Source organism: Dipodomys spectabilis, unplaced genomic scaffold (assembly GCF_019054845.1).
Source record: "Dipodomys spectabilis isolate Male_0828 unplaced genomic scaffold, ASM1905484v1 ptg000019l, whole genome shotgun sequence".
Taxonomy (NCBI): domain Eukaryota; kingdom Metazoa; phylum Chordata; class Mammalia; order Rodentia; family Heteromyidae; genus Dipodomys; species Dipodomys spectabilis.
Window position 1 is genome coordinate 27,043,694 of NW_024870696.1, and position 26,888 is coordinate 27,070,581.

At 44.7% G+C, this 26,888-nt stretch overlaps 2 protein-coding genes across 3 annotated transcripts in view; both read left to right on the plus strand.

Moving 5' to 3' along the window:
• Positions 1 to 1,322, plus strand: part of Fmo1 (flavin containing dimethylaniline monoxygenase 1) — a 24,770-nt gene extending 23,448 nt beyond the window's left edge. For both annotated transcript variants that reach the window (XM_042674334.1, XM_042674336.1), the window contains exon 9: positions 448 to 1,322. In XM_042674334.1, the coding sequence (XP_042530268.1) occupies positions 448 to 790 (343 nt within the window). In that variant the 3' untranslated portion in view covers positions 791 to 1,322. The remainder of the gene's footprint in view (positions 1 to 447) is intronic.
• On the plus strand, positions 1,318 to 26,888 carry Fmo4 (flavin containing dimethylaniline monoxygenase 4). The gene is made up of 10 exons (XM_042674333.1): positions 1,318 to 1,328; positions 7,087 to 7,113; positions 10,969 to 11,108; positions 13,054 to 13,242; positions 14,127 to 14,289; positions 18,367 to 18,509; positions 19,558 to 19,754; positions 22,331 to 22,683; positions 25,309 to 25,378; positions 26,233 to 26,888. Exons 3-10 carry the CDS (start codon positions 10,977 to 10,979, stop codon positions 26,645 to 26,647), a joined length of 1,662 nt encoding a protein of 553 aa, XP_042530267.1. The 5' UTR covers positions 1,318 to 1,328; positions 7,087 to 7,113; positions 10,969 to 10,976; the 3' UTR covers positions 26,648 to 26,888.

Genomic DNA, 26,888 nt, shown 5'->3' on the forward strand with positions numbered 1-26,888 from the left:
AGAGAGCTAGCAAAAGAAGCTCAGGGATGGTGCCCAGGCTCTGAGTTCAAGCTCAGGACTGGCATACACACACACACACACACACACACACACACATCCAACAACAATTTCAAAAACCCTGTTACACAGTGTAGAATGTTCTCGCCACAAGACAAAGCTGATGCTTCAAAGGACTCATTTCAGCAGGACAGAGCATTTTACCTTACACATTTTTGTGGCTCTTCATATTCACAAATAAAGTAACCATTTAGTTTAGGAAAGTAGCATGAGACCATTAGAAAGCTGTGGATGTAAAGAAGAAAACACAGAAGTCATTCCAAAATTTGCAGGACTATTTGTTTGCTTCAGACAAATGGTGAAAGATTTTCTTTGTTCTGTGATTTTCACTGTTCCTTTCTCCTGGTCTGCTGCTGCTGCTCCCGCCCGCCCCGTCCTCCTCCGATCAAGGTTTGGCTTGTGCTACTGCAAAGCTCTACAGTCGGATTACATCCCATACATCGATGATCTCCTGACCGCCATCAACGCGAAGCCCAGCTTGTGGTCTATGTTCCTGACCGACCCGCGGCTGGCCTGCGCGGTCTTCTTTGGCCCCTGCACACCATACCAGTTCCGCCTGGCGGGCACAGGAAAGTGGGAAGGAGCCAGAAAAGCCATCCTGACGCAGTGGGACCGAGCCCTGCAAGTCACCAAAACTCGCACTGTGCAAAACCCCCCCTCTGCCTTTGACAGCTCGCTTAAACTCTTTGGCTTGCTGGCTTTGCTGGTAGCTGTGTTCTTGGTTTTCCTCTGAGTGAGAGATCATCCAGATGGTTTATCGACACAGGCTGTGCAGTGCACTGCTCTGACGCTTTTCACTGCAGAAGTCTTGCCTTCACATTATAAACCATGCCCCAAGAGCAAGGCTAGCCCTCTCTCCCTCTGCTATTCCCAGACCCCCCTCCTCCCCATCTCATTATATCTAAGGCTCGAGGGTGCACCTGAAGGCTCTGGAAGGTTCCAAGTCCATTTTAGGGACAGAGCTTTACTAGACAGAATTCTGAACAGGTGTCTCTTTATCCATAAAAACTACTTTTTATAAGTGAAGGAAGAGGTGATACCCAAGAAGCATAGTACTCATAACCTGACTTACGAGATTGTAGCTCCTGTAATTGTACAACTCCTTAAAAATAAAGAAGGGTTTTCTGGGGGAAAAAATACTACTTTCATCCATCTAAACTAAAACACCATACCTCATTTGAAAAAAAAAATTGGTTTGCACTAAGATGATGCTCATGTGCTATTAACTAACGAAAATTAAAAAAGAAGAGAGGAACCTGAAATTATTTCAAGTAGTCTTTTGGTTTGTTTCTCGTTGTTGTTTCATTTTATTTGGGGCTCTTTTTGTTGTTGTTGATGTTGTTTTCACGGGTTGGAGGAATAAAGAAGAGGAGGAATGTGTCAATAAAGCCAATAAAAGAGGCAGCACAGGGTTGGGCAGGTGATTCAGTGGTATAGTGTTCGCCTTGCATGCATGAAACCCTGGGTTCGATTCCTCAGCACCACATAAGCGGAAAAAGCACTGTGGCTCAAGTGGTAGACCACTCGCCGTGAGCTGAAGAGCTGAGGGACAGCGCCCAGGCCCAGAGTTCAGACCCATGACCAACCAAAACAAAACAACAACAACAAAAAAAGAGGCAGTACAATGAGCTAATCTGAGATTTTTTTCCAACGAATATACTTACTTGGAAATGCTTATTTCTCCGCAGTCTGCTCTCAATCAAAACCAGTACTCCAGCTAGTATACTAAACATTCAAGTCAGACCTATTCCACAGAGAACCACTATGTTGAATGGGAAAACCAGCTCCAAGGTAGCGCATTGTTCAGCATGCACAAAGCAGGCCCTGGGTTTGAGCCTAGCCCTTCAAGGATGGAAGGAAGGAGGGAGGGAGGAAAGGAGAAAGAGAGTAAAGGAGGCAGGGAAAAACAATCAACTCTACATGCTTTTAGAAGCAGCCTCTAGCAATCTAAGAAAAAAGATCTGCTCAGATCTGAGTCAACCTCTAGGTCTGAGTCAACCGAATTCAACTGGAATTCGTGAGAGACATAACAAAGCCAAGAAGACTTGAATTAAGAGAGAGAAGAAAAAGGAAGAGGAAAGAAAACCAAAGCAAACACCACGTAAGAGCAGTTTTTGAGCAAATTCAACCCAGGCTATCTCACGATTACCTGTGATGAAAGTGTGGCACCAGCCAGGAAGCTCCGCCACACTTCACCTGCCTCATGGCTCAGACGGCAAATCTCACCTCACAACGAGGCTCACGGACTGGCTGAAGAAGAGGATCAGGGAACTACAGAGACCGGCAAGCTTGAGCTCTGGAGGTACATACAGGTACATGCGACCGCTTCTCCTCGGCATTCCCAGTACGATGTCATCTCCTAATATTCCTCCTGAACTGCTCCACTGCGGCGTAGAGATGCCAAGGAAAATGCGTCCCCGCAGAATTCACTCTCATTACTGGATGGGCTTGTCTCTGGAAGATGAAGAAAGAAGGGGCATCAGTGTCCAGGGCTAGACGAAGTCACATGCAGGTCACAGCGGCCGAGCTGATGTGAACATTGTCTACTTCTTAGGGCGACTCAGTATGCAGTCAGACAGCTGTCAGATATCTGGAGCAATACAACTAACTCTGACCTACAACCTCTCAGCCATCAGATGGTCAAGGCAGTCAGGACTTGGTCAAAGAGGCCACTTCTAGTCGCGCTCCTGCTTCCAACTCAGGACCAACCAAAGAAAAGCAAATGAGCTCTCCACAAGAAGCCCCAGACAATGCCTTGCTTCTAGTCCACCTCCTTCTGCCAGGGGAAGGATACCTGAACTTGCCATGTTTTTACTATTAAAAAAAGGAACCCCAGCTAGGAGAGAGGAGGAGATGAGAAGCCAGACAAAATGTTAGCCAAACTTCCCTCTTAACAAACAAGCTAGGTATAGTGATCCATACCTGTAATTTTAGCTGTGGAGGAGGTATAGGTAGGAAGAGCACAGTCCAAAGGCTGGCCTGGACAAAATAGCAAAGGCCTACCCAGAAAATATACTAAAAGCAAAAAGGTAGTGTGGCTCAAGTGGTAGAGTACCTATATAGCAAGCACAAAGCCCTGAGTTCAAGGCCCAGCACTGCCAACTGTAAATAAAGTCTCTTGCTTTCCTTTAAATCTATGATAAACATCCATGACCATGCTTGACTATCTTGCTCTAGCAAGCCCTGCCTTTCTTTCAACAGCACAAAACACACACTCTATTAACTTGTAACTCACTTGTAAACGATGGTGATCATTATAGTGCTGCATAGTCTATACTGTTTCTAAGTCAATAAGGTGTCCAATACTATCCCCTTTGATTCTCATAATAATAATTCTGCAGTTTGGATGCAGTGTTCCTTTGTAATTTAACAAGTAAGAAGACTCAAACAAGAAAATGTCAGTTGATTTGTCGCTGGTAACTGTCAGGACAGGAATCTCTAAAACACAATCCAGGAAAACTCGTGGTTTCCAATGGACAAATGACCTGAAAAGTCACTTAGTAAAGTGAATTACACAGACACATAAGGTCATAGTAAAGTCATATTATAAGGATGCTCTTCTCTAAGTGGATCATGGCTCTGTCCCTTCTTTGTGCCCTCTGAGTGTATATGGAAGCACCTGTCTGTCTGCTACCTCTATCAATGTATATCTGCCCCCAGTATCTACGACTGCGCTTTTCCCTCCATATATGCCTATATTTTTTCAGAGTCTCATAGGCACCTTTTTTCCTGTATATTCCTCTTTTGTTTCTGACTATAACTATAGTAGGTCTATGGCCATAATGGGAAACAGAGCTGATAAAAAGCCTCCTAATTCCTACTCTAGAAATCATCCATTTATTACTTTGGGAAACAATATTATTTTTCCTATTCAGGAAATTAATATAGGGCAGGAGGTGTAGCTCAGAGACAGCGTGCTTCTATAGTGCACATGAGGTCCTGAGATCAACACCTAGTAGCACACAGAGAGAGAGAGAGAGAGAGAGAGAGAGAGAGAGAGAGAAGAAAAAAAGCACTTCCAAGAAATCTAACAAAAGAGGAAATGCATAGATCATTCTGGCTTTGCTGACTCTGTTTCTTGCATACCTTCTAAATCGGAACTTCTGAGGCACTTCATGTGCGTAGGTAAGTTTGTAATTTCTGAGATTCTTCCTACTATATACAAACAGCACCCCCTGCTGGCAGTCCTAAATAGAGATCTCTGTTGCGTGGCCCACTGTGGAGGCCTGCTTGGAGAACCAGGCCCCATGGTTAGCATCCCAGGCTCTGCTACCAGTTGTGGGACTTTGACCAAACACTAGCAAAATGCAAGGCCTCAAGTTCAAGTGTCAGTACTATGAAGGAAAGAAAGAGAAAGAAAGAAAGAAAGAGCGAAAGAAAGAGCGAAAGAAAGAAAGAGCGAAAGAAAGAGCGAAAGAAAGAGCGAAAGAAAGAGCGAAAGAAAGAAAGAAAGAAAGAAAGAAAGAAAGAAAGAAAGAAAGAAAGAAAGAAAGAAAGAAAGAAAGAAAGAAAGAAAGAAAGAAAGAAAGAAAGAAGGGAGGGAGGGAGGGAGGGAGGGAGGGAGGGAGGGAGGGAGGGAGGGAGGGAGGGAGGGAGGGAAGAAAGAAAGAGGGGGGAGGGAGGGAGGAAGGAAGGGACATATAGGAAGAAATGAAGAAAGGAGGGAGGAAGAGAAGGATGAAGGGAGGCCCAAAGACACTCGGCCTGCCAAAGGTATAGGATCAATGCATAAATCAGATGCATTCCTGCATACTAGTAACAGACTGCCCATAAAAGAAAAACTATCATGCTTTTGTCTATTGGGGAATGCTAAAACAAAATATCTTGGACTGGGAAACTTTTAAACAACGGACATGTATTGCCCAAACCTAGAGGCTGGGAATTCCAAGATCAAAAGGCCAGCAGATTCCAAGTGTGTTGAGGGCCAGTTTTTCATTGCTAATGCCTTTCCTTCACCCTCAGGCAGAAGCGGCGAAGCCCCTCGGCCATTAATCATTGACGAGGACTCTACCCTCATGTTCTAGCCACCCATCCAGGGCTCGCTCCACATAAACCAACTAACATCAATGAAATACAGAAACGATAAAACACAGAGGGGACAGAACACTTCTCATTGCTCTTGGTAGTGTTTTTCTTTTCTTCTTTGGCTATAACAAGAAAAAAAAAGTACAGGCAGAAAATGAAGAGATAGACAAATGAGAATTATCAGACTGAAAAGTGTAGATATGGCCAGGAAGACAATAGTGTGAGCCACAACTCCACCTCTGGGTTTTTGGTGGTTAATTGGAGATAAGAGTCCATGGGCTGGCTTTGAACTACAAACTTCAAATCTCAGCCTCCTGGGGCTGGGAAGGTGGCTCAGTGGTAGAGCGCTTGCCTTGCATGCCTGAGGCCTGGGTTTGATTCCTCAGTACCACATAAGCAAAAAGAAAAAAAAAAAGCCGGAAGTGGCGCTGTGGCTCAAGTGGTAGAGCGCTAGCCTTGAGCTGAAGAGCTGAGGGACAGCGCCCAGGCCCAGAGTTCAGGCCCCACAACCGGACCCAAAAAAAAAAATCTTAGCCTCCTGAGTAGCTAGGATTACAGGCATGAGTCACCGACACCAGACAACCTTTGATACTTTTGCAAAGGAAAATAATAGTACCTTACTAAAAAAAAAAAAAAAGATTGCATATTAATCTGTGGGTTCACCACCACTTCTTTGGCATGGTGAAACAATCCCCTAAATCAAGCATTCAGGAAACTGAGGCTGGAGCGTGTCTGGTGCTCCACGCTATTACACAGTCAGAGCTTGACTCAAAATAAATAAATTTTTTTTAAAGAGAGAAAATAAAAGACCTTAAAGCCTTATGATCTTGGGGCTTACACTCAATAGTCAAGGAGTGGACTTTCTAGTCAAACCTCTGACCCACATTCTTCACTTACATTACCTGCCCGGTAGGCAGGTGTCCGAGGCCTTCTGACTTCTGCTACGGAAACTGTTCAGTAAACCATGCTGGGAAAGGACGCTAAACACAAAGCCGAAGATGTTCTAGTGTGGCTTCCATGTTCTGAGTAGAGAAAATAAAAATGAACACTATGTAACGTATGCTTACCGCTACCACTGCCCTAATGGCTCTTCTGCTCTTCTTGTGTGAGGATATCTCACACCTGTAATCCTAGCTACACAGGGAGCTGAGACCTGAAGCTGAAGGATCACAGCTCAACATCAGCCGGGCAGGAAAGTCTGAGAGACTCAATAACCAGCAAAAAGCAGAGGTGGAGGCATTGTGTGTGTGTGTGTTTGTGTGTGTGTGTGTGTGTGTGTGTATGTGTGTGTGTGCAGGAAAGTCTGAGAGACTCAATAACCAGCAAAAAGCAGAGGTGGAGGCATGGTGTGTGTGTGTGTGTGTGTGTGTGTGTGTGTGTGTGTGTGTGTGTGTGTGTGTGTGTGTGTTGCTTTCTCAAATACATTTTCCATCTCCCTCAATAGACGGAGCTAATACTGCTTGAATTCCTTATAAATCCTGAAGTTTAAACCTCATACTTCAGGCATTAGAAAACACCAGTCACGGAAGAATTTGACCTAATTATTATGCTGTCTTCTTTAGAGAAAGGGAAGAGTCCGGGCTTTGAAGCTGTCTAAAGGTCGGGGCTTGTCACTGATATCGCTGTGGTTTTGCACCCTCTAAAGGCAGCGAGGACAACAGCACTGCTCACCCTGGCTTTAGTCTCAAGCTTTGCTGGAAAGCTGCTTCCAAGGGAGGAGAAAGGGGAAGAAGTCCCTAGGTCTGTCCAATCCAAAAGCTGAGTTCTAACACGCGTTTCAGCCCTCCCCGGAGATCAGGGAAGTACCAAGCTCACGTTGATTCACAGCGTTTTTTCCTTGGGGAAACTACTCCCGGCTGTCATCCGAATAACAGAATAAGCAGAGCAAACGGCTTTAGTTTTAAACAGCACTTTGGCCAAAGTCAATATTCTGTTTAGAGAATTTGGTCCATTTTTTAAAAAGACAAATATTACCTTCTTTCGCTCTTTGGCTTTGGGAAATAGCTCAAGTGTCTACAGTATACTAACAAGGTAAGTGTACTGGGCTTTTTACTTTCCAGGGAAAATGTTTCCAGTCACTGCTTCTACAGAGTCTGCGCGTTCTTGAAGCATTGATTCCCTAAGCCAGTGATTTGAGGCCTCTTGGTTATCAGGAATGCCACAGAGCTGACAAGCAAGTGGAAGTTTTAGAGAAACAAAGTTAATCTGTGGAAGAAGTATTCAGAAAGAAGAGTAACAGAGCAGGGTCCCTCCGTGGTCCTCAATCCACTCTGCCTCTACAAAGAAACACCGTAACAGGTAGGAAAGTGGAGCTCAAAATACTCCACAGGTGCCAGGTCAGAAAACACCACCATAAAGCTGCAGAAACGGGGTGATAAGAAAAGTTAACTGATCAGATTCCAACCGTGTAGAACTCATCACTGATTACATAATTAGGAGGAATAGGGGATTTGGGTTTCAGAATTTTTTGTTTTTCCTTTTGGGTGGTTTTTTTTTTTAAGGGGGAACACAGAAATAGAAGGGGAAAGGGTGGACAAATGCAGTCTCAGTATCCGGTATGTGGAAAATGAAGTCGGCAACTTGTAGACAGAGACAGAAGGGTTCCTCAAGGGGAAAGCAAAGGACAGGATGCATGACATTATCCAAAAAGAATTGTACTCACTACCTGGTTTATGAAATGATGTCATTATTGTTAATAGTAACAATACAATTATAGTTTTTCAAACAGGCAAGAACAAATTTAGATAAATACTATGTTTGGCTTTTCAGCTTTGAGAAAATATGGAGGTTTAACTATCTGCTGTCTGCTAGCACCGTGTCTCTCCATATCTCCAAAGTTACTGCTAGCTGGCCAGGTATAGGGTGGTATTTTGCTATTGTACAAAGTCCAGCTCAGTAAACCAGATCACCAGTAAACCAGTACAAGCGATCTTTAAGGAGGAAAGTATTGTATATTTCCTAAAATACTTTACAACTGACATAGGACGTATAGCTCCCAATTCCTCACCTTTCAGAAAAACTGCATCACCTCCATCTTTGCATTCATGTGGGCTTTTGGTTGTTGTTGTTTAGGTTTGGGGGGGACTAGATTTGCAGACAGAAAAACCATTTTTAAGATAGAAAGAAAATACTGTAATCCACTGTCTTACAAATGTAGAAACAGTAGATAGAGAAAACAAACACTCTGCCCAAGGTTACAGGCTAGCGGCAGAGAAAGAATTTGAATTCCAGTCTCTCACTTTCTACTTTGCTCAGGACCTTCCCTTACTTGATTTAGGCATGTTTTGAAATGGCTGCCCCTGCTCAGAAGTGTGCAGTTTGTAGATATGAACTTCATTTTAAAGTATAGATTTTGCCAAACTGTGGTGGCTCACACCTGTAATCCGAGGCTGAGATCGGAGGATCGAGGTACACAGCGAGCCTCGGCAGGAGAGGCCATGAGACACTTATCTCCAATGAATTACTCAGAAAAAGCCGGAAGTGGTACTTGTGCTCAAGTGGTAGAGCACTAGCCTTGAACAAAAGAGGACCAGGGACAGCAGCCAGGAGAGAGTTTAGTCAGTCTTTTCAGAGAGACATTTTTTCCAGACACTTATCCCATTGCCCAGTCTAGACAGGGCCAAAGAGCATCTGCCAGCATCTGAGAGCATGTGTGCCTGGGCCTTCGATCTCTATAGGACTTCGTCCACATCCTACCTGTTTATCGTCTGAGAGCACGTCTGTCTGGGCCTTCGATGTTTGTAGGACCTCGTCCACATCTGCCCTGTGTATCTGATTGGTGCTGGTCATTATTCCTGGTTAGAAACCACTTAGACTCTCCTAGGCTTTGACTCCACCAAATCGACAGGAATTATTTACCTACTTGCTTCCAGCCTTGTTGGGAAAGCTTATCTATATGAGCTGCTTTTTTAAGGTGACGGGAGGGAAGGAGGGAGAAAAGTTGGGGCCATAGGAAGTAAATACAGAGTAATATCTCGACATCTGTGATTAATATGCAATATGCTTAATACACAGTCCTGTGGGAATCTTTTTTATTTCAAAAACTAACCTATCTAATGGTGTTTCAGTAGCTTTCTCAGGGTGATATGACTAGTCAGTAGTGGAGAGGAAGTTCGAGCCCATCTCTGCTGCCGCTAACACCCTCTCTCCTTACAGCCTACCCAGCGCCCCAGGGCAAGCCTCTCAAATGCACTAAGAGCTTAAGGGGAAAGGTCTGAGTTCTCCACAGGAGAGGAGCCAGTCTTACCAGGGCAGGATGGCCGTACATTTAAACAAGCAGTCCCGGGAAGTCCCTCTGGTCCGCGCTCAAAGTCCATGAGATGCCCAGATTCAGCTGGCTCTGAAAGGCTGGAGATCTCAGAAGTGCCCAGCTCCCAGTAGTTGGTAAACCACTTTCCTTCCTGGTGCTTCTGACTGTGTTAGCAGGCAAGATGCAAAACCACCGAGACAAACTCCCCGACCCACCTCCCCAAAATGCGTAGCCGCAAACCCAGGCCCAGGTTAAAAAAAGAGTTTGAGTGACAGCATTCACGGGACGTCCAGGCTCTCAGCACAACAGCAGGTGCACACCCTGGCTTCCGAGTCTGAGACACACACGTGCTAAGGCACAGCCCAGCTACCACTAGCAGCCCAAGCTTCCATGGAAGACCATGCTGTGTGAGCCACTGATTGGCCCTGTGGGCTCCATGTGTATTTGTTCTCTTAGTTCCCTAGGGCCAATGCCACTATAAGTGACAATGACTACAAAACTCACACGGGGGGTTTATAACTTGATCCTGCCCCCCCCCCCAAATACCACAGGGTCAAATGTAACACCAGAGGAGTCAGATAGTTTAAAAGCAACCACGTGGATGTCCCAACTACCGTACTCGTGTTTCGGGAATGGCCAGGGGGTTGCAGGAAAGCAGCATGCACGGTGAAGGCCTCTTGCCACAGCATCAGCACCAGGTGAACCTGACTTACTGCCGCCAAATGACACACCTTCTGGTCAGGGCAAAAGCTAGGCTGAGGTCTGTGGAAGTCTGAAGCGTAAAATGAAAACAAGTCTGGTTCTCTGCTTGAATAGATAAAATGCTTTAGTGAATTCCCCTCCCTACCCCGTGTTACAAACCAGTAAAAGTCCAGCAAGCAGCAAACAATCCAGGAGAACATTAAGAAAGAACGTATGCATGCTTATTATATAGACTATGCTTATAAGCAGATAATAACAAAGAAACATCCTAATCGGGGAAATTGACAGGAATGAACGATTTACAAAAGAAGACATACCACTAGCCAAGAAGCAAAAGAAAATCTTTTTTTTTTATTGTGAACATACTTTACAGAGGGGTTACAATTACATGGGCAAGATAATGAGTACATTTCCTATCAAGCATTGTAGCCTCCTCCTTTGTTTACCCTTCACATCCCTTCCCAGCCTCCCCCCACTCCCCGACAAGAAAATCTTTTTGATACTGAAGCAATTGGATTTCAGAGCCTGTTTTGTTGTTGTTGTTGTTTGTTTTTTGGTCAGTTGTGGGCCTTGAACTCTGGGCCTGGGTGATGTCCCTCAGCTCTTCAGCTTAAGGCTAGTGCTCTACCACTTGAGCCACAGCACCACTTCTGGTTTTCAGAAGGTTAACTGGAGATAAGAATCTCATGGACTTTCCTGCCGGGGTTGGCTTTGAACCTCAATCCTCGGATCTCAGCCTTCTGAGTAGCTAGGATTACAGGCGTGAGCCACCGGCACCCAGCCAGAGCCTGTATTTTTTTAAGCAAAACATAATTCTACTTCCTCTCAAAGATGAAAGAAAAATGTTTTTCCCGCGACAGTAGTTGGGTCTTGTTCCGAGGTCTCACTTCTAACATGGTCATACAAGGAAGCTGTGTCTGACCTTCTTCCTGCAGAGGAGAGCATGGCCAAGCGAGTGGCGGTGATCGGGGCAGGCGTGAGTGGCCTGTCCTCCATCAAGTGCTGCCTGGACGAGGCCCTGGAGCCCACCTGCTTTGAACGAAGCAGTGACTTCGGGGGACTGTGGAAGTTTACTGTGCGTGCCTCTGCCCGCCTCCCCTCCCTGCCCTCCCCCCTCCCTCCCTTCTCCCCCCTCCCTCCCCACCGTCCCAGCTCCCACTCATACTCTGCCCTTGGGTTTGAATCCGCTCGAGACTCTGTGGTTGTCAAGGAGAGTATGTGGGGTGCAGCTGACCAAGGAGGAGAATAGACAAGGGCATGATCCTCGGTGTGGAAAAGAAAGGAAAAGAGAGCTGTAGCTGATAAATAACTGTATGCAAGTTGATGATGATGTCTGGAGCATGAACATTTAAAAAAAAAATCAGTAGAGTGTCAAGTAAGCTGGACTGCCTCCGTGAATTAAGCAGATTGAATTCTAGAGAAGGGGGAAGGTGGCATCAGTTGAGTTCCAACTCCCCTCCATAATCATTGTTTGGGGTTGGAAGAGAACAAGGATTCCATACCTCCGCAGACCCGGTGTATCAATGGGGTGGGGGAGGAGCTTTCACATCATCAGAATAGAAAGAACCCAGGAAGTAATCAATCTTCCTTACAAGTAGCATCTGCAGCCAAGTGTGGAGGAGCTACCAGGGGTTCCAGGGGCTCAGGGACCTGCTCCGGTGGTGGCATGTTAGATGCCAGAAGACAGAATCTAGACAGACCCAAATATTAAGTGTACTTGGGAAAAGAAAAGAGCAACATCTACTTAACTGTTATAAGTCAGGGAAGTTTTTGTGGAAGAGATAGCATTTGTTGCAATCCTAAGTAAAGGCAAAGAAGGCAGAATAAGCCTTCCTGTATATCATCAGGAGTGGCCAGAGCCTCCACCTTTTCTGTTATGTCATAAGCTGAATGAAGCCACCAAATGTCCAGGTGGGAAAAAAAGCTACTCTGGTTTGTGTAGCTTCTGGTATTTAACAATATAGTTGGTGTATTTTTTCTTATTTTTTAAAAAAATAATACTGGAATGAAGGAAGGAAAATGCAAATTAAATATGATAACAATGCCTGTAGGTCAGCACTATTAAAATTTTGATGTAACTTTTTTCCAGTCATACGCGCTTTTTGTAAAATGGCAGTATTATCTATCATTCGGTCAACATGTACCTCTTCAAGGGCCCAGTGGCACACAAGACAGACAGGGACCCTGCCCTCATTTCCAGCCCACTCTGCAGTGTGATAAAGTCCGTGGTAGAGGTTATTGCTCTGGGGCCATGACAGCTCCCACATGCAAATCTGTGGGTGAGGGAAGAGTTCTTAGGGAAAAATGGCTGCTGAGAGAGATATGGAGATTCGTGTCAACCACAAGAAATCCATTAGCTTTAGTGTTGAGCTTTTTGTTTCTGAGTGCTGGAGGTCAAGACCTGGTGACAAGTTCAAGTATATGGGAGAAGATAGAAGCTACCAGGACATAAGGATTCTTCCCTGCAGACCAAGATAGGATGGAAAGAGACAAGGCTACAAGAGCATAGAGTTGTGAAGAGGGTTTGTTTCTAAAATGTAAGTTTTGCGGGGTTTAGGTGCTAATGAGAAGGAACCAATTAGACAGATTGACTGAAAATAGAGAGAGTAGTGAGGAAGAGCTGGCAAAGGCTTCTCCAAGGCCAGGCACGGAGGAAGATGTCCAGAGTCGGAGAGGCAGGAGTGCCCGTGACGAGGGAAAATTCCACAGGCAGCCAGCACCAGCTCAGGGGCCTGCATCCAGGGAGCCATTCAGGGAGGCTGCTAGTCTTGGGGAGCCCTTTAAAATTTACTCAGCATCTTTGTGCTCTGGAGAAGATATTGCCCTTCATTATCCCAATCCTACTCATAGTGTCTCAGCACCAAAGTATGGAAGCCACTGCTGAGTTTCCTGTAATTAAGATTACACGAGCACCCAGCCTCCCGTGAGCCCTGTTCAGCTAAGCTGGCTTGACCGACTGAGATCTCTGTTCTCTCCTCCTGTCCCCTGCATTCCCTCATACGAACTACGCCCTGCCACAGGAAGATTCCAAAGATGGGATGACCAAGGTCTACAAGTCAGTAATGACAAACATTTGCAAGGAGATGTCATGTTACAGTGACTTCCCTTTCCAAGAAGATTACCCCAATTTCATGAACCAAGAGAAATTTTGGAACTATCTCCAAGAAGTGGTTGAGCATTTTGGCCTCCTGAAATACATTCGGTTTAAGGTGAGGTGCGTTGGTGACGGGAAGTCAGTGGCTGGGGGCCAGCCTACCAGCACCCTAACGGAAACAGGATGGGTTAAGCACAACTCCCTGGGTTTTTATCTAGATGAATAACGCAGACCATATTCTCCTCACTTAACCTGCTGCTCAAATCAATCCTTTTACAGAAACCAATCACTAAATTGCTACTGAACTCCTCTAAATAGCCAAGTCTCCTTTTGGATGAAATTAAGAATCCACTTTGGGAAGGAAGGAAAAGTAATTTTGTTTCACGAAACCCATTTTGTTCGTGAAATGACTACAAGTCTGAACCACAGAAATTATAAAGGGAGAGAGGTCGTTTTTCTAAAATTTTTCAATAAATCAGGAATCCTAACACATGATTTTGCCACAAATAAAAATTGACTGCTTCTAGGCACCTGTGGCTCACACCTGTAATCCCAGCTACTCAGGAGGCTGAGAGATCTGAGGATGGCAGTTCAAAGCCAACCCAGGCAGGAAAGTTCCCTGAGACTCTCTCTCCAATAAACTATTCAGAAAAATCCAGACGTGGCACTGTGGCTCAAGTGGTAGAGTGCTAGCACAGAGAGGCTTAGCGACAGAGCCCAAGTCCTGAGTTCAAGTCCCAGGACCAGCAAAATAGTAATAATAATAATAATAATAAATTGACTGCTTTAATCCTTCCAATGAAATGATTCTGATACCTGGCCCCTGATCTAAGTCTGTGTGACTTACTTAACTTCCTGAGAACAAGATGGCCCAGTCTTTATAGGACCTGTGCTAGAACTTGGTTTACTTAAAGAACAGACCTGGGTTCTGGCACAGTGATACCGGGCTTCTGGGCTTGGTAGAGGGAGAGTGAGTGAGTGCGTGTCTTCTGCTCGCAGACCACAGTGTGCAGCATCACCAAACGCCCAGACTTCTCTGAAACTGGCCAGTGGGATGTTGTCACGGAGACGGAGGGCCGGCAGGACCAAGCTGTCTTCGATGCCATCATGGTTTGCACTGGATTCTTCCTGAATCCCAATTTGCCTTTGGAGTCATTTCCTGGTGAGTCACCTCAACCTGACACCATGAATAATTCTTTTCAGTTCTTCTAGAAGAAGAAGAAAATACTGCTTTCTAATTGGGACCCCTTCCTCATGATTTGACAGCTTGATCACTCTAGAGAATAATATGCACAAAATTATATTGAAATTGCAAAGAATGATGTGGGTGCTAGATATTGCTATGATTGGTTATTACTATTTAGTGTTATGGTCTTCACTTGATAATACAGAGCTGCTTCAAGTTCAAGGATCATAATCATAAGCTCTATCATAAAAGCAAAAACACAGGCTTTGATTTTCAGGCTCACATGATAGGTCACTTGAAACAAGACTGTAATTCAAGAATGCAAAGAAAGTGATAAGGAAACAAACTAGAAAATGCACATGAAAGTGACTAAATCCACTCTTCAAAAGAGCAACCACATTAATAATCACACTTCCTAGAACAGGGCTTCTCAAAAAGGAGGTTAGAACTCTCTTCTGGAAATGCTTCTAACTTCAACATTCTTTTTCTTTCTTTCTTTTCAATATCAGAGTTTGAATTCAGTGTCTCCTGCTTAAGCCACCTGTTGGTCCCAACATTTAAGATCTTCGTGACCAGAAAAATCTCCATTTTTTAGGAGATTATTTGGAAAGCTAGTATTTATCTAAATTCAGGTGTGCAAAATAAAACTAGTCGAATAAGGATTACTAAAATACAGAAAAGTTACCCTCATGTCTCTCTCTCTCTCTCTCTAGTGACCTTAAAAACAATTGAGTGATTCAAGTTTTGAACTCTTATTTTAGCGATTGAAAAAAGACTAATAAGAAGAACTGTGAATAATAAAAGTTGGGATCCTTGGCATGAAAATGAAATATAGGGCTGGGAAGGTGGCTCAGTGGTAGAGCTCTTGCCTTGCATGCCTGAGGCCCTGGGTTTGATTCCTCAGAACCACATAAGGAAAAAGAAAAAAGCCGGAAGTGGCGCTGTGGTTCAAGTGGTAGAGCGCTAGCCTTGAGCTGAAGAGCTGAGGGACAGCGCACAGGCCCAGAGTTCAGGCCCCACGACCGGACCCAAAAAAAAAAAATAAGAAATATAAAGCTGATTAAAGTGAATCACAAGTAAACAGAATCTCCTGTTTTAAAATGTATTTAGCAATCGAGGAGGAGTTTAATCCATAATTTCCTAGGAAGCAGTGCTGTGAATGGTAGTAAGGCTTCAGCTTGGTGCTGTTCTGGGAGTCCCAGCCCTTCTTATAGCCATGTTTCTGCAGCGCAATGTGTCACATGTGCAAACAGACCATTGGTTAGTCTTATCGCCTAGTCAGTTGCCACATTGTGCAAAGTCTTTTTTTTTTCTTTCTAGTAGTCTTTGCTTATATTTTTGCTATGTAGTATAGCTAGTCAGTAAGTATTTCTTAATAAGCTAATGACTTCATGGCTGAATGGTAGAAGAATGATATAATCCAGGGGAAAGCGAACCTTCAAGGGCACTGCCACACAGCAGTGCGGCCCGGCTGGGCCTCTGGGCCGCTGGCTTCCCTGGTTTTCCCTCGCCTCTCCTCTCCCAGGCAGGCAATCACTGCATTCACCACCGGTGTTCTCTCTGTCGCCTCTCAAAACTCCCACTGTTACCACCAAACAAGTAAAAGAAGCACAAGGTATCTGTAACATGAGTCTACAAGAACAATTATTTACAAAACAATCTGGCACCAACCTTCTTATGGAAAATATTAATGGAATTAAAATTCAATTTGCCAATGTATCATATCCACAAAGCACCATCCAAAATGTATTACTTTATGTGCTTCTTGGTGTTTTGAGGCAGTGCCTTGCTACGTGTACCTCAGGCTGGTCTCAAAATTATCATCCTGCCTGAGTCTCCTCAGTGCCGGGATTACAGGTATGGTATGCACCGCCACACCAGCTTAAAATGTATTTACTTTTAATTGACATGAAGTTGTACTACTTATGGGGTGCCAGGTGATGTTTTGATGCATGTATCGATTATGTAATGTTCAATCAGGATACACAAATCTATTTCCTGCAACTTTTTGTCAGTTCTTTGTGTTAAAGTACTCAATGGCCTTTCTTCTAGCTTTTCTGAAATATAAAGTACATTACTGTTATCTGCAGTCAACTCCTGTGCATAAGAATATCTGAAGTTATTGCTCTTATCTGGCAAGATCCACCTTTCCTCAAGCCTCCTGCATGATCTCCTCGGTTCTAGTAAACACTGTTCTACTCCCAGATTCTGAGATCAGCTCTTTCAGATTCCACATATGACTTCTACTAAATGGTGTTGGTCTTTTTGTGCCTGGCTTACTTCATGAGACATAAGGACCCCTCTTCCATCTGTGTTTCCTCAAATAACAAGAGTTCATCATCTTTTTTTGGCTGAATAGTATTCCACTGCGTGTGTGTCTATACCATATTTTCTTTATTCACTTATCAATCAACAAACATTTAGATTGTTTATGTTTGTCAGCTCTTGTGAGTAGTGCTGTAGTACATGGGAGCGTCCGTGTCTCTTCAACATATTGACTTCATTTCCTTTGGATACACGCCTAGTAGTGTGATTGCTGGATCAAATGGTAGATCTATTTTTGAATTTCCGAGAAACCTCCATACTGCTTTAAATAATTTCTACACGAATTTACTTTCCCACCAACAGTGTGGAAGGGCTCTACTCTCTCCACATCCTCTCTAGAACCAGGATTTCTTTTAATTTTAAATTTTTTAAAAAAGTAATAGTCAGGGGCTGGGAAGGTGGCTCAGTGGTAGAGCGCTTGCCTTGCATGCCTGAGGCCCTGGGTTCGATTCCTCAGCACCACATAAGCAAAAAGAAAAAAGCCGGAAGTGGCGCTGTGGCTCAAGTGGTAGAGTGCTAGCCTTGAGCTGAAGAGCTGAGGGACAGCGCCCAGGCCCAGAGTTCAGGCCCCACAACCAGACCCAAAAAAAAAAAAAAAAGTAATAGTCACTCTAACTGCAGCAAAATATTTCACTGTGGTCTGAGATGCATTTCTATGACGATTAGTGGTCTTAAGCATCTTTTATGTATCTATTAGCCAGTTCATTATCATGTCTTCACTGGAAAGAGGTCTGTTTAGGTGTGTTGCCATTTTTTAAAAAATAACCAGACTTCTTTATTTTTTTATTTGTCTATCGAGTTTCTTATATATTCTGAATGTTAGCTCCTGATCAGATGTGTAATTTGCAACTATTTCCTGCTATTCCACAGACTGCTTTGTAATTTGATGCAATCCCGTTGACTTTTGTTACTTGTGCTTTTGGGATCTATCCAAAACAACTTCATCTATGTTTCTTTCAGTAGTTTCATAGTTTCAGTTCCTACATTAAATTCCTTAATTGATTCTGAGTTGTTTTGCACAGGGTAAGTTTCATTCTGGCTTTATTCTTCTGCATGTGACTATCAATTTTCCTAGAACAAAGCATTGATGAGATGTGTGTTTCTCACACTGTAACTATGCGCGTCTACAGCTAGAGTCTGTTGTGTTCCACTGGTTTTCATCTGGGTTTTTTAATAATGTTATGCTGTTTTCATGACTGGTCATCTTTGTCGTATATTTGGACGTGTGTGTGTGTGTGTGTGTGTGTGTGTGTGTGTGTGTGTGTGTGTGTGTGTGTGTGTGTGCGCGCGTGCGCACTGCTCCTGGGACTGGAACTCAGGGCCTGGAGGCTTGCTGTCCCTGAGCTTTTTCACTCAAGACTTTTGCTCCACCACTTAAGCCACACCTTCACCTTCACCTTCATTGGAGATAAGAGCCTCCTGGACGTCCCTGCCCAGGCTGGCTTCAAACGGAGATCCTCAGATCTCAGCCTCCTGGGTAGCGAGGATCACAGGTGAGCACCACCAGCTCCCAGCTCCCTGCACGCTGTTTATTAAGCGGAATGAGGTCTTGTGAGCCTTTGCTGGACTATTCTAGAACGCTTGTCAAGTCCCAGGAAAGAGAAGCACCTTGTGCTGCTTTTATATACTTCCAGAAGGAAAGGCCGCCGTATTTCCAGGACGTCCCTTTCCTGCAGGACGGTTGGTGCATTGGAGGAGGCTTCAGACTGGTCTTTTCTTCCTCCCCAGGAATCCGTGACTTCAAAGGACAGATCCTACACAGTCAGGAGTACAGGACCCCGGACGCCTTTCGGGGCAAACGTGTCTTACTGATGGGTCTTGGCAACACTGGAGGGGACCTGGCGGTGGAGCTCAGCCGAACGGCAGCCCAGGTACACCACTCCTGAGGAGGTCCGGCCACCCCTGCCCATCCCCTGCTTGCTCAGTGACACTGAAAGCTCCCTAGAAAGACTCAGGGCCGCTCCTAAGTCTCTGGACTACCTAAAAGGCCACACCTTACAGAAGCATCTCCAAAAAGCAACCAGGGGAAATCATGTGAATGCCAAATGACACCACAGATTTCAGGACAAGGCCAGATGTCCCACAAAGGGCAATTTCCCCTCCCTCCCCCCCTCTCCTTACCCTCCCTTCCACCCCTCCCTCTTCTCCTCCTTCTCCCCCTTCCCCTTCCCCTTCCCACCTCTTCCTTCCCCTTCCTCTCTCCCTCCCCTTCCCTCTCTCTCCCTTCCTCCTCTCTCTCCCTCTCCCCCTCCCCCTGCCTCTCCCTCTCTCCCCCACTCACCTCTCCTAAGCCAACCTCAAATTCATGCATTTCTTGTCCAGGCCTCACCAGTCCTAGAATTAGGTGTTAGCTACAGCATACACTGTCTTTGCAATTCTGGAAAATACCCTGTGTAAGAATAGAAAGGGGAAGTTGTTTCCCAATTGTCTCAAAGTGTTGTCTTAGAAATCAGATTTGCAACTTATTTAAAGACAAAAAAATCCCTAATGCACCAAGTATATATGATTTTAGAAAAGGCTAAATATAGACTCACCAATTAAAAATCTATTCCATTTTAGCATAAACTGTAGGAAAGCAGTTAGATCTACAAAGAATGCATTTATATTTCATTCAGTTAAACATGTCCTTCTAAGCCTTCACTTGAAATTCTGTATTACAAATGAACGATTGTTCACTTACACATATTAAATTCTATTGTTCTAAGCCTATAAATGCAAAGAACACTCTTAACACATCTCCATCAGGTGACACGCCTCTTTAGAACAGTGCCAAGTACAGGAACACACAGTCCCTATGTCCATCTAGGCACAAATTCACCATTCGCTGTTCTGAGGCGGAACGTTAGCCTTTGAAACACGTGAACACGTCCTGGAGACAAATGGCGGGCAGGCCTGCTCCTCTCCCGACTCCCTTCTCAGGTGCTCCTCAGCACAACAACCGGCACGTGGGTCATCAGCCGCATCTCAGACTGGGGTTACCCTATAAGTATGGCCACTACGAGGTGGCAGTCTTTCATCAAGAAGACGATGCCTGCGTGGCTCCTCAGCTGGATGCAGGAGAGAAAGATGAACAGAAGACTTAACCATGAAGATTATGGATTAAGTATTGCAGAAGGGTAATTTCTGTTCATTTCATGAACTTTTTTTATTGCTTGCTCGGTTGGTTGATTTGCACTGCTGGAGGTGGAAGCCACGGTCTTGTGCAAGGTACACAAGTACTCCTCCAGTGAGCTACACCCTCAGCCCTCCTTATTTTCTTCATGTTTTTCTTCTGTGTTAATTGTACATATTAATGAGGTTCCACACATGCATGTAGCATGCACTGGTCAAATCCAGCATCATTTTTCCTACGCCTAGTCCCTCCTATACTCTTCCTAATCTCTGATAGTCACTGATAGTCACTACTTCCTTTCAGCCTCACGTCTGAGAGAGAACACGCAGGACTTGCCTTCTGTGTCTAGCTTGGCTTACCCAATGTCCTCCAAGTCCATCCATCTTGCTTCACAAGATTTCATTCTTCTTGATAGCTGAATAATACTCCACCATGTATATATATACCACGTTTTCTCTATCCAGTTATCCGTTGATAGGCACCCAAGTTAATTCTCTATGCTAGCTATTGTGACTAGTACTTCCATAAACATGGCCAGGCTAATTTCATATCCTTTGGATATAGTCTCAGAAGTGGGATAAATGGATTAAATGGTAGATCTATTCATTTTTTTTTCCTTTTCTCATTTTGATGGTGCTGGAGTTTGAACTCAGGGCCTCATGCTTGCTAGGATGGTGGGATATTGCTGAACCACACCTCTGGTCTGCTTTTTTCTGATGATAGGTCTCACCTCCCACCCAGGCATGCGCCTGACCATCAGTCCACCTTCCCTTCCGTGGAGACAGTCTAAGGGACTTCTCTGCCCAGACTGACTCAGAACTACAAGCGTCCCAATCTCAGCCTCCCATGTGGCTTGAGATGGCTGGGGTGACTTCTGCATAGAGATATAGGATGAGAACTTTTCTGTCCAGGTTGGCCTTGAACCACTCCCTTCCCATTCTCAGGCTCAGGTAGCTAGGATTATAGCTGTGAGCCACCACACCTGGCTTTTTCTGTTTTGTTTTGTTTTCAAGGAGACTATACTGTTTTCCATAATGGCTGTGCTATATCAGTGATTTGTTCCTTTTTCTCCATTACCTCTGCCAGCATTTTTATTGCTTTCTTATAATAGCCAAGCTAACAGGGGTAAGATGGTATCTCACTGTGGTTTTGATTTTTCATTTCTCAGGGGGTATTCTGACATCAGTATTTCTCATTCTACAGTTTTAAGAACTCAAAATGTCTCCTAACTATGGCATGTCTTTTTTTTTGGGAGGGGGGGGAGCTGAACTCAAGGCTTGGGCACTGTCCCTGAGCTCCTTTGCTTAAGAGTATTGCTCTACCATTTTGAGCCACAGCTCCATTTCAGGGCTTTGAGGTAAGAGTCTCACAGGGATTTTTCTTCTCTGTGCATTCTCTGTGCACTAACAAAAGTAGTAAGAGAAAGGATGATAGCTACCCTCTCCAGTTTGAAATTTCAAGTATTTAAATTGTCTGTGAACTCTCAGAACTGCACACACACACACACACACACACACACACACACACACACACACACACACACACAAGACCACGTCGGCAGCCCTGCTGTGTGTAGACACCACTCCTTTCTTTTTTTTTTCCCAGGGTTCAGGGTACACTCGGAGGGCAAAGGTCCCTAGCTCCTCTCCCACTAGTTACTTTTTACGAAACTAGTGCTGACTAAAGAAGTTTCTTCTCTAACACAAAGCAGGCATCATTCTGGTAGAAAAGTAACCCTGAGCTAAAATAATAACTAACTGTCTCCCCTGACTGAGTGATTAAATATATGAACACATAGTAGAGATCTTTGAAGTTACATATTTTAATACCTCTCTGCATAGAGTCACATATGGGCCAGAAAAAGAAAATTTTTGAATTGCATGAAATGTCATTAGATGTAGTTTATTATGCTTTATTCATTAACAAACTATATTTCAAATTATTAAAAATACCAAAAGATTTCTTGTCAATTTTATAGACAATGTTTGATATGATAGGTAGAATGAGGTATTCAAAACAACTTTACTTAACAGTCTATCTAGATTCATGCTTTTGTTTTTAGTCAAATAGTTTCTTGCAAATTTTCTCTTGGTTTAATGTCATTCCTGAGAGCCTGGGTGAAAAAAACCGTTTGATCCCAGATCGTTTATTATGTGCTTTGTGCTGGACAGGAAGGAAGGAAGGAAAGAGGAGAGAAGAATGGGAAAAGCACGGAAGGGAGGGAGTGAGGGAGGAAGGAAGGGAGGAAGGAAGGGAGGGAGGGAGGAAGGGAGGGAGGGAGGGAAGGAGAGAGGGAGAGAGGGAGGGAGGGAGGGAGGGAGGAAGGAATTCCAGGAGACAGATAACTGTAGATGGAGTCAGGAAAAGTGTAGGCTTAGTTATTTTCCACATGTCTTCTACTGAAAGCAAGGAATCAAAACAAGTTCTGAACATACAGTCATGGAGACAGCCTTGAATTCGATGCAGGTCAATTCACTTCCTTGGGTTGGCAGATAATTTCCTTCAGCTGACCGGATAAATCGTTTGCTAGAGGGTCTCAAAGATATAAGTACAGTGAATATTTTTTCTCTTGTGTCTAAGAAAAACTGCAAAATTTATTGTGAATGATGAGCTTCCAGCCTGCCTCCTCTGTGGGACGGTCACTATGAAAACCAGCGTGAAGGATTTTACAGAAACCTCTGTTGTCTTTGAAGATGGGACAGTCGAAGCCAACATCGATGCTGTGATCTTCACTACTGGATACCTATGTTCTTTCCCCTTTTTTGAAGAACCTCTGAGGAGCCTTTGCACAAAGAGGGCCTTCTTACACAAGCAAGTCTTTCCCTCAGACCTGGAGAGAGCCACGCTCGCCATCATTGGCCATATCAGCCTTAGTGGGTCCATCCTAGCAGGCACAGAGCTGCAGGCCCGGTGGGCTACAAGAGTGTTCAAAGGTATCGTTGTGCTGTCTAAAGCCAAACATGGTCAACTGAATCTTAAAATCAGTGTACTGTTTACAGCGTCTCCGTCACAGAGATTTTGCCCGGCGTATGTGAGGCCCGGGGCTCCATTGCCGGCTTGCCACTTAGCATCAGCTACAACCAAACAGCTATGAGCTAAGATAGTAGGAAGCCTTAAAAGAACATAACAAGCAATTAATTGCATATGTATGTAGTATCACAATGGGCATACTATGCCATTCCACCTGAGTGGAAAAGATTTGACTGTGAACGAGATGAATTTAGACAACAGAGTGTAATCAATATTTTTAGAACTTTTTCTGCTCTAGTCCAGTCTAATTACTTGTTAGTCTTTTCATCAATGATCAGAAATAGAATTTTATACTGCTTGCAAAGAAAGACAGTATTCATACTATGAATAAAAACTGAGAGAAGAGAGAATAACCTTTAAGACACGCTCATGGAAGACTGAGCCAGTGGCTCACACATACAATCCCAGTCAGGAGACAGATCAGGAAGGCCATGCTTCAAGGCCAGTCCAGGCAAAAAGTTAATGGGGCTCCTTCTTAACCAATAGCTGGGCATAGTAGCACGCACCTCTCATCACAGGTATGTAGAAGGTTAAGATCTGGAAGACTGCAGCTCTAGTGCAGCCCAGGCAAGAATCACTCAGGAGAACCCCTCCCGCCAGACACACAGGACACAGTAGCGCAGGCCTGTTGGGTGCAAATGAGGACTGCTGCCCAGGCTGGCCTGAGCTGATAACACATGCATGCACACACATACATACATGCATGCATGCACACATGCATACACACACATATATGTGTGTGTATGCAGGTACATGCATGCATGGATACAAAAAACAGCAAAAAAAGACTGGAGATGCAGCTTACATCATGCCTAGGAAGCATAAAACCTTGAGATCAATCCCCAAGGCCACCAAATACATAAATGTAGGTGACATCAAAGCACTTTAGACCCTGGAAGCAATGCTGTTACCGCACTCGCTTGTCATAACCCCAGGAGCACAGAGGCCAGAGATTGCTGGAGTCATGGCTGGTGGAATCCAACCCCAGCTGTGAAACTCACTCCCTTTGTGAGGGCTTCTTTACATCTCAGCCCTGGTCTCCCATTAAAAAAAAAATGAGCATAACAAACCCTTTGTCTCTAGGATTTTTTTAAAATAAATAATGTCTGAAAGAGAATTAGCAGAGTATTTGACAGACAGTACAAGCATTGAGCACCATTGCTCTCAGTCACTGTCATTCCTATCTCCTATTCGAAAGCAGGGTAAGGTTTAGATTAGAACATGCTTTAAAGATCCACAGTTATATTGTGTCTCAATATAAGCAGCACTCACGTTTCAGCCAAGCAGCTCTCTTTGCCGAGTGAAATCAATTCCCAATCATTTATAAGCAGTGCCTAGCACAGTATGAATGGGTGCTGACAGCTATTCCACAGCGTGACTGTAACAGTTACTGACTGTATTTAAACCTTACGTCCTCCGAAGTTGGCCAACATGTTAACTGCGTCAGGGAGGGGAAAGGAATTGCTTAGGGAATCATTATTTAGAGGAGGGGGGAAATCCTGGTCCTTCATTAAATTATTACAACTGTGTGCTCTTAAAGGCCAATTAACACACTATCCAATTATATTAGAGCCGTTAGTATTGTAGGGTTTTTTTAAGTATTTTCTAATGAGGTTGAAGATAATTATTAGGATAGTAAAGCTGATACAGACAGAACTCTACTAGACAGATCCCAGCATCCAAGTTGCCGTGGCCCTCCCCACAGAGCTTCAGAGAGCCAGGCAGGAAAGCGCCAGGGCTGACTAGGTTTTCACAGATCAATCAACTCAAGGCCTGCAGAAAGTTCAGCTCAGCGCTGCGCTAGGTCAGCTGGTGGACAGGCTGGACTGGGGCCCCTTAAGGGGGCCAGGGGGATGGAGTGACATTAGAAATGCAAAGGAGGGGGGGCAAGAACACAAGGTATCAGTCTGGGATTTCAGACTCTGGGCAGCCGGACAACTGCCGAGAATGGCCGGAGCCCAGGCTGCCAGGACAACAGCGGGCAGGGAATTCAGAATGAGTAGGAGCAGAGGCGAGGGCCGAGGGTCTCAGCTGGAGACTGAGAACCACAGTCCTCACAGCCATCCCAGTAGACACACCTCTGTGCCAGGGACTGAGACTCCCCACGGAGCGAAGCTGGGCCGGGGCCCAGGCAGAGTTTCGCACGTTTTCCACTTAAGCTGCTGGTAATGGTCACAAGACACAGCCGTATAGTACTGTATGTGAACAAGAAAAAATAGGCTGTGTGGTGAGGGAGGGAGGGAAGGAAAAAGGGAGCGAGGGGGGGAGGGAGGGAAGGAGGTGGGACACAGGAACTGATGTCACAAACGGTGCAAGCTGAGTCCTAGGCCGTGAGAACTCCCTGGTGAGCTGGGTTAGGCGAGAAACTGTACTTACGCACGTGGATTTCATTCTTGGCTCTGGCTTTCTCGTGCTCTGAGGGTGGGGCAGTTGGAGGCTAGAAATGAGAGGAAAGCAAGCTTAATTCATTTATTTATATAAAAAGCCACTTCGTTTGACTTAAATGTTGCTTCTGATTTTTCTCATAGGCCTCTGCAAGCTACCTCCACCCCAGAAATTAATGGCCGAGGCCAGGAAAAAGGAGCAGCTCATTAAGAGGTACAAACTATCACTGGTGATAGGGGAAGCCCAGCAATTAGTTCCGTTGAAAGAACCCCACCACAATCAGGGACTCTCAGTGTAGATGCTACGAAGCATTCTAAAGATGCAGAAATAACTGTGCTGTGCATCAGAGGGAGATATTTTTAGCTCCAACTCTGCCTCCAACTAAACATGTGGCCCCAGACACATGGGGGAGGGGGGGAGTACCAGGTGTGCAGAGAGAGACTCGAAAGCCCAGTCCTTTATAGAGCAGCCATCTTCACTTCGCCTCCAGAAACTGACTCTGACCTGCCAGCTTACCATTTCTCAGGCTGGAATGTTTTATGTATTTCATGTTGTATTTATTTATGTGCTTATTTATGTATGTAATGACACTGGGACATCATGAACATATACCAACAGAAGTATTCACAAATAAAGGTTTCCCACACGCACTATGGTCATGTTAAGGTCAAGTTCAATCCTTGGATCCACATATAGTCCTCTCAATCCACAACTGATATCAACAAAAAAAAATACATGTCCATCCATACATGTGAGGCTCTCTGGTCCTGTTTATTCATCATTGATTCTGTCATTTGGACTAACCAAATTCCTATCAAACTCAGGAAGGCCTCTCTTCAAAATACCTCCATTTAGCCCATCTTTCAACAAATTTCCGCTAAAGATACCCTTGGAATATAAGCTTCTTTTACTTTGCCTTTCCAACAGAGAAAAACACATGCCCAAAACAGTTTTCTTTTGAAAAGGGAGTAACAAAAGAGTAAGAGGAGGCATGGGTCTTGGAACTTGAGAAACAACGGGCATAGAAAAATTAATGAAATGCCGCCATCTTCTTTATTTCTTCACAGGGCTGTGATTAAAGATCCCGCTCAAAGAATGACCGACTACATTTATTACATGGATGACATTGCCACATGCCTTGGCTCGAAACCCAACATCCCGTTTCTGCTCCTCACGGATCCCAGACTCGCCTGGGAAGTTTTCTTTGGACCATGTACCCCTTATCAATACCGCCTAATGGGCCCTGGGAAATGGAATGGAGCCAGAAAGGCCATCCTGACCCAGTGGGACAGGACCCTGAAACCTTTAAAAACGCGAATCATCCCCCGCTCCCCCAAGCCCCGTTACTTAATAGCTTGGGGAGCACCTGTCCTCGTTGCCTCTCTTCTACTTATCTATAAATCCTCACTCTTCCTTAAATTGGTGCCAAGCAAACTGTATGATAAAATCTCCCCTTACCTAGTGCTGCTGTGCATCCCCTGAAATCTATGCGGTGTTGGAAGTGGGGAGCTTTTAACAGGAGGTGTCTGGGTCCTGGGAGTCTGGTCCTCACAGACAGACCAAATGCTGGATTCCTTATCACAAGCAGATTGTTGTAAAACTGATCTGCTCCGCTTTGGTCCCCTCCTGATGTATTTACTTGTCCTTCCATTCCACTCTGTACAAAGCTCTCCCCACCATGCCCTTCGATTGTGAAAACCGAATAAACTTTCCTTGCAGATTG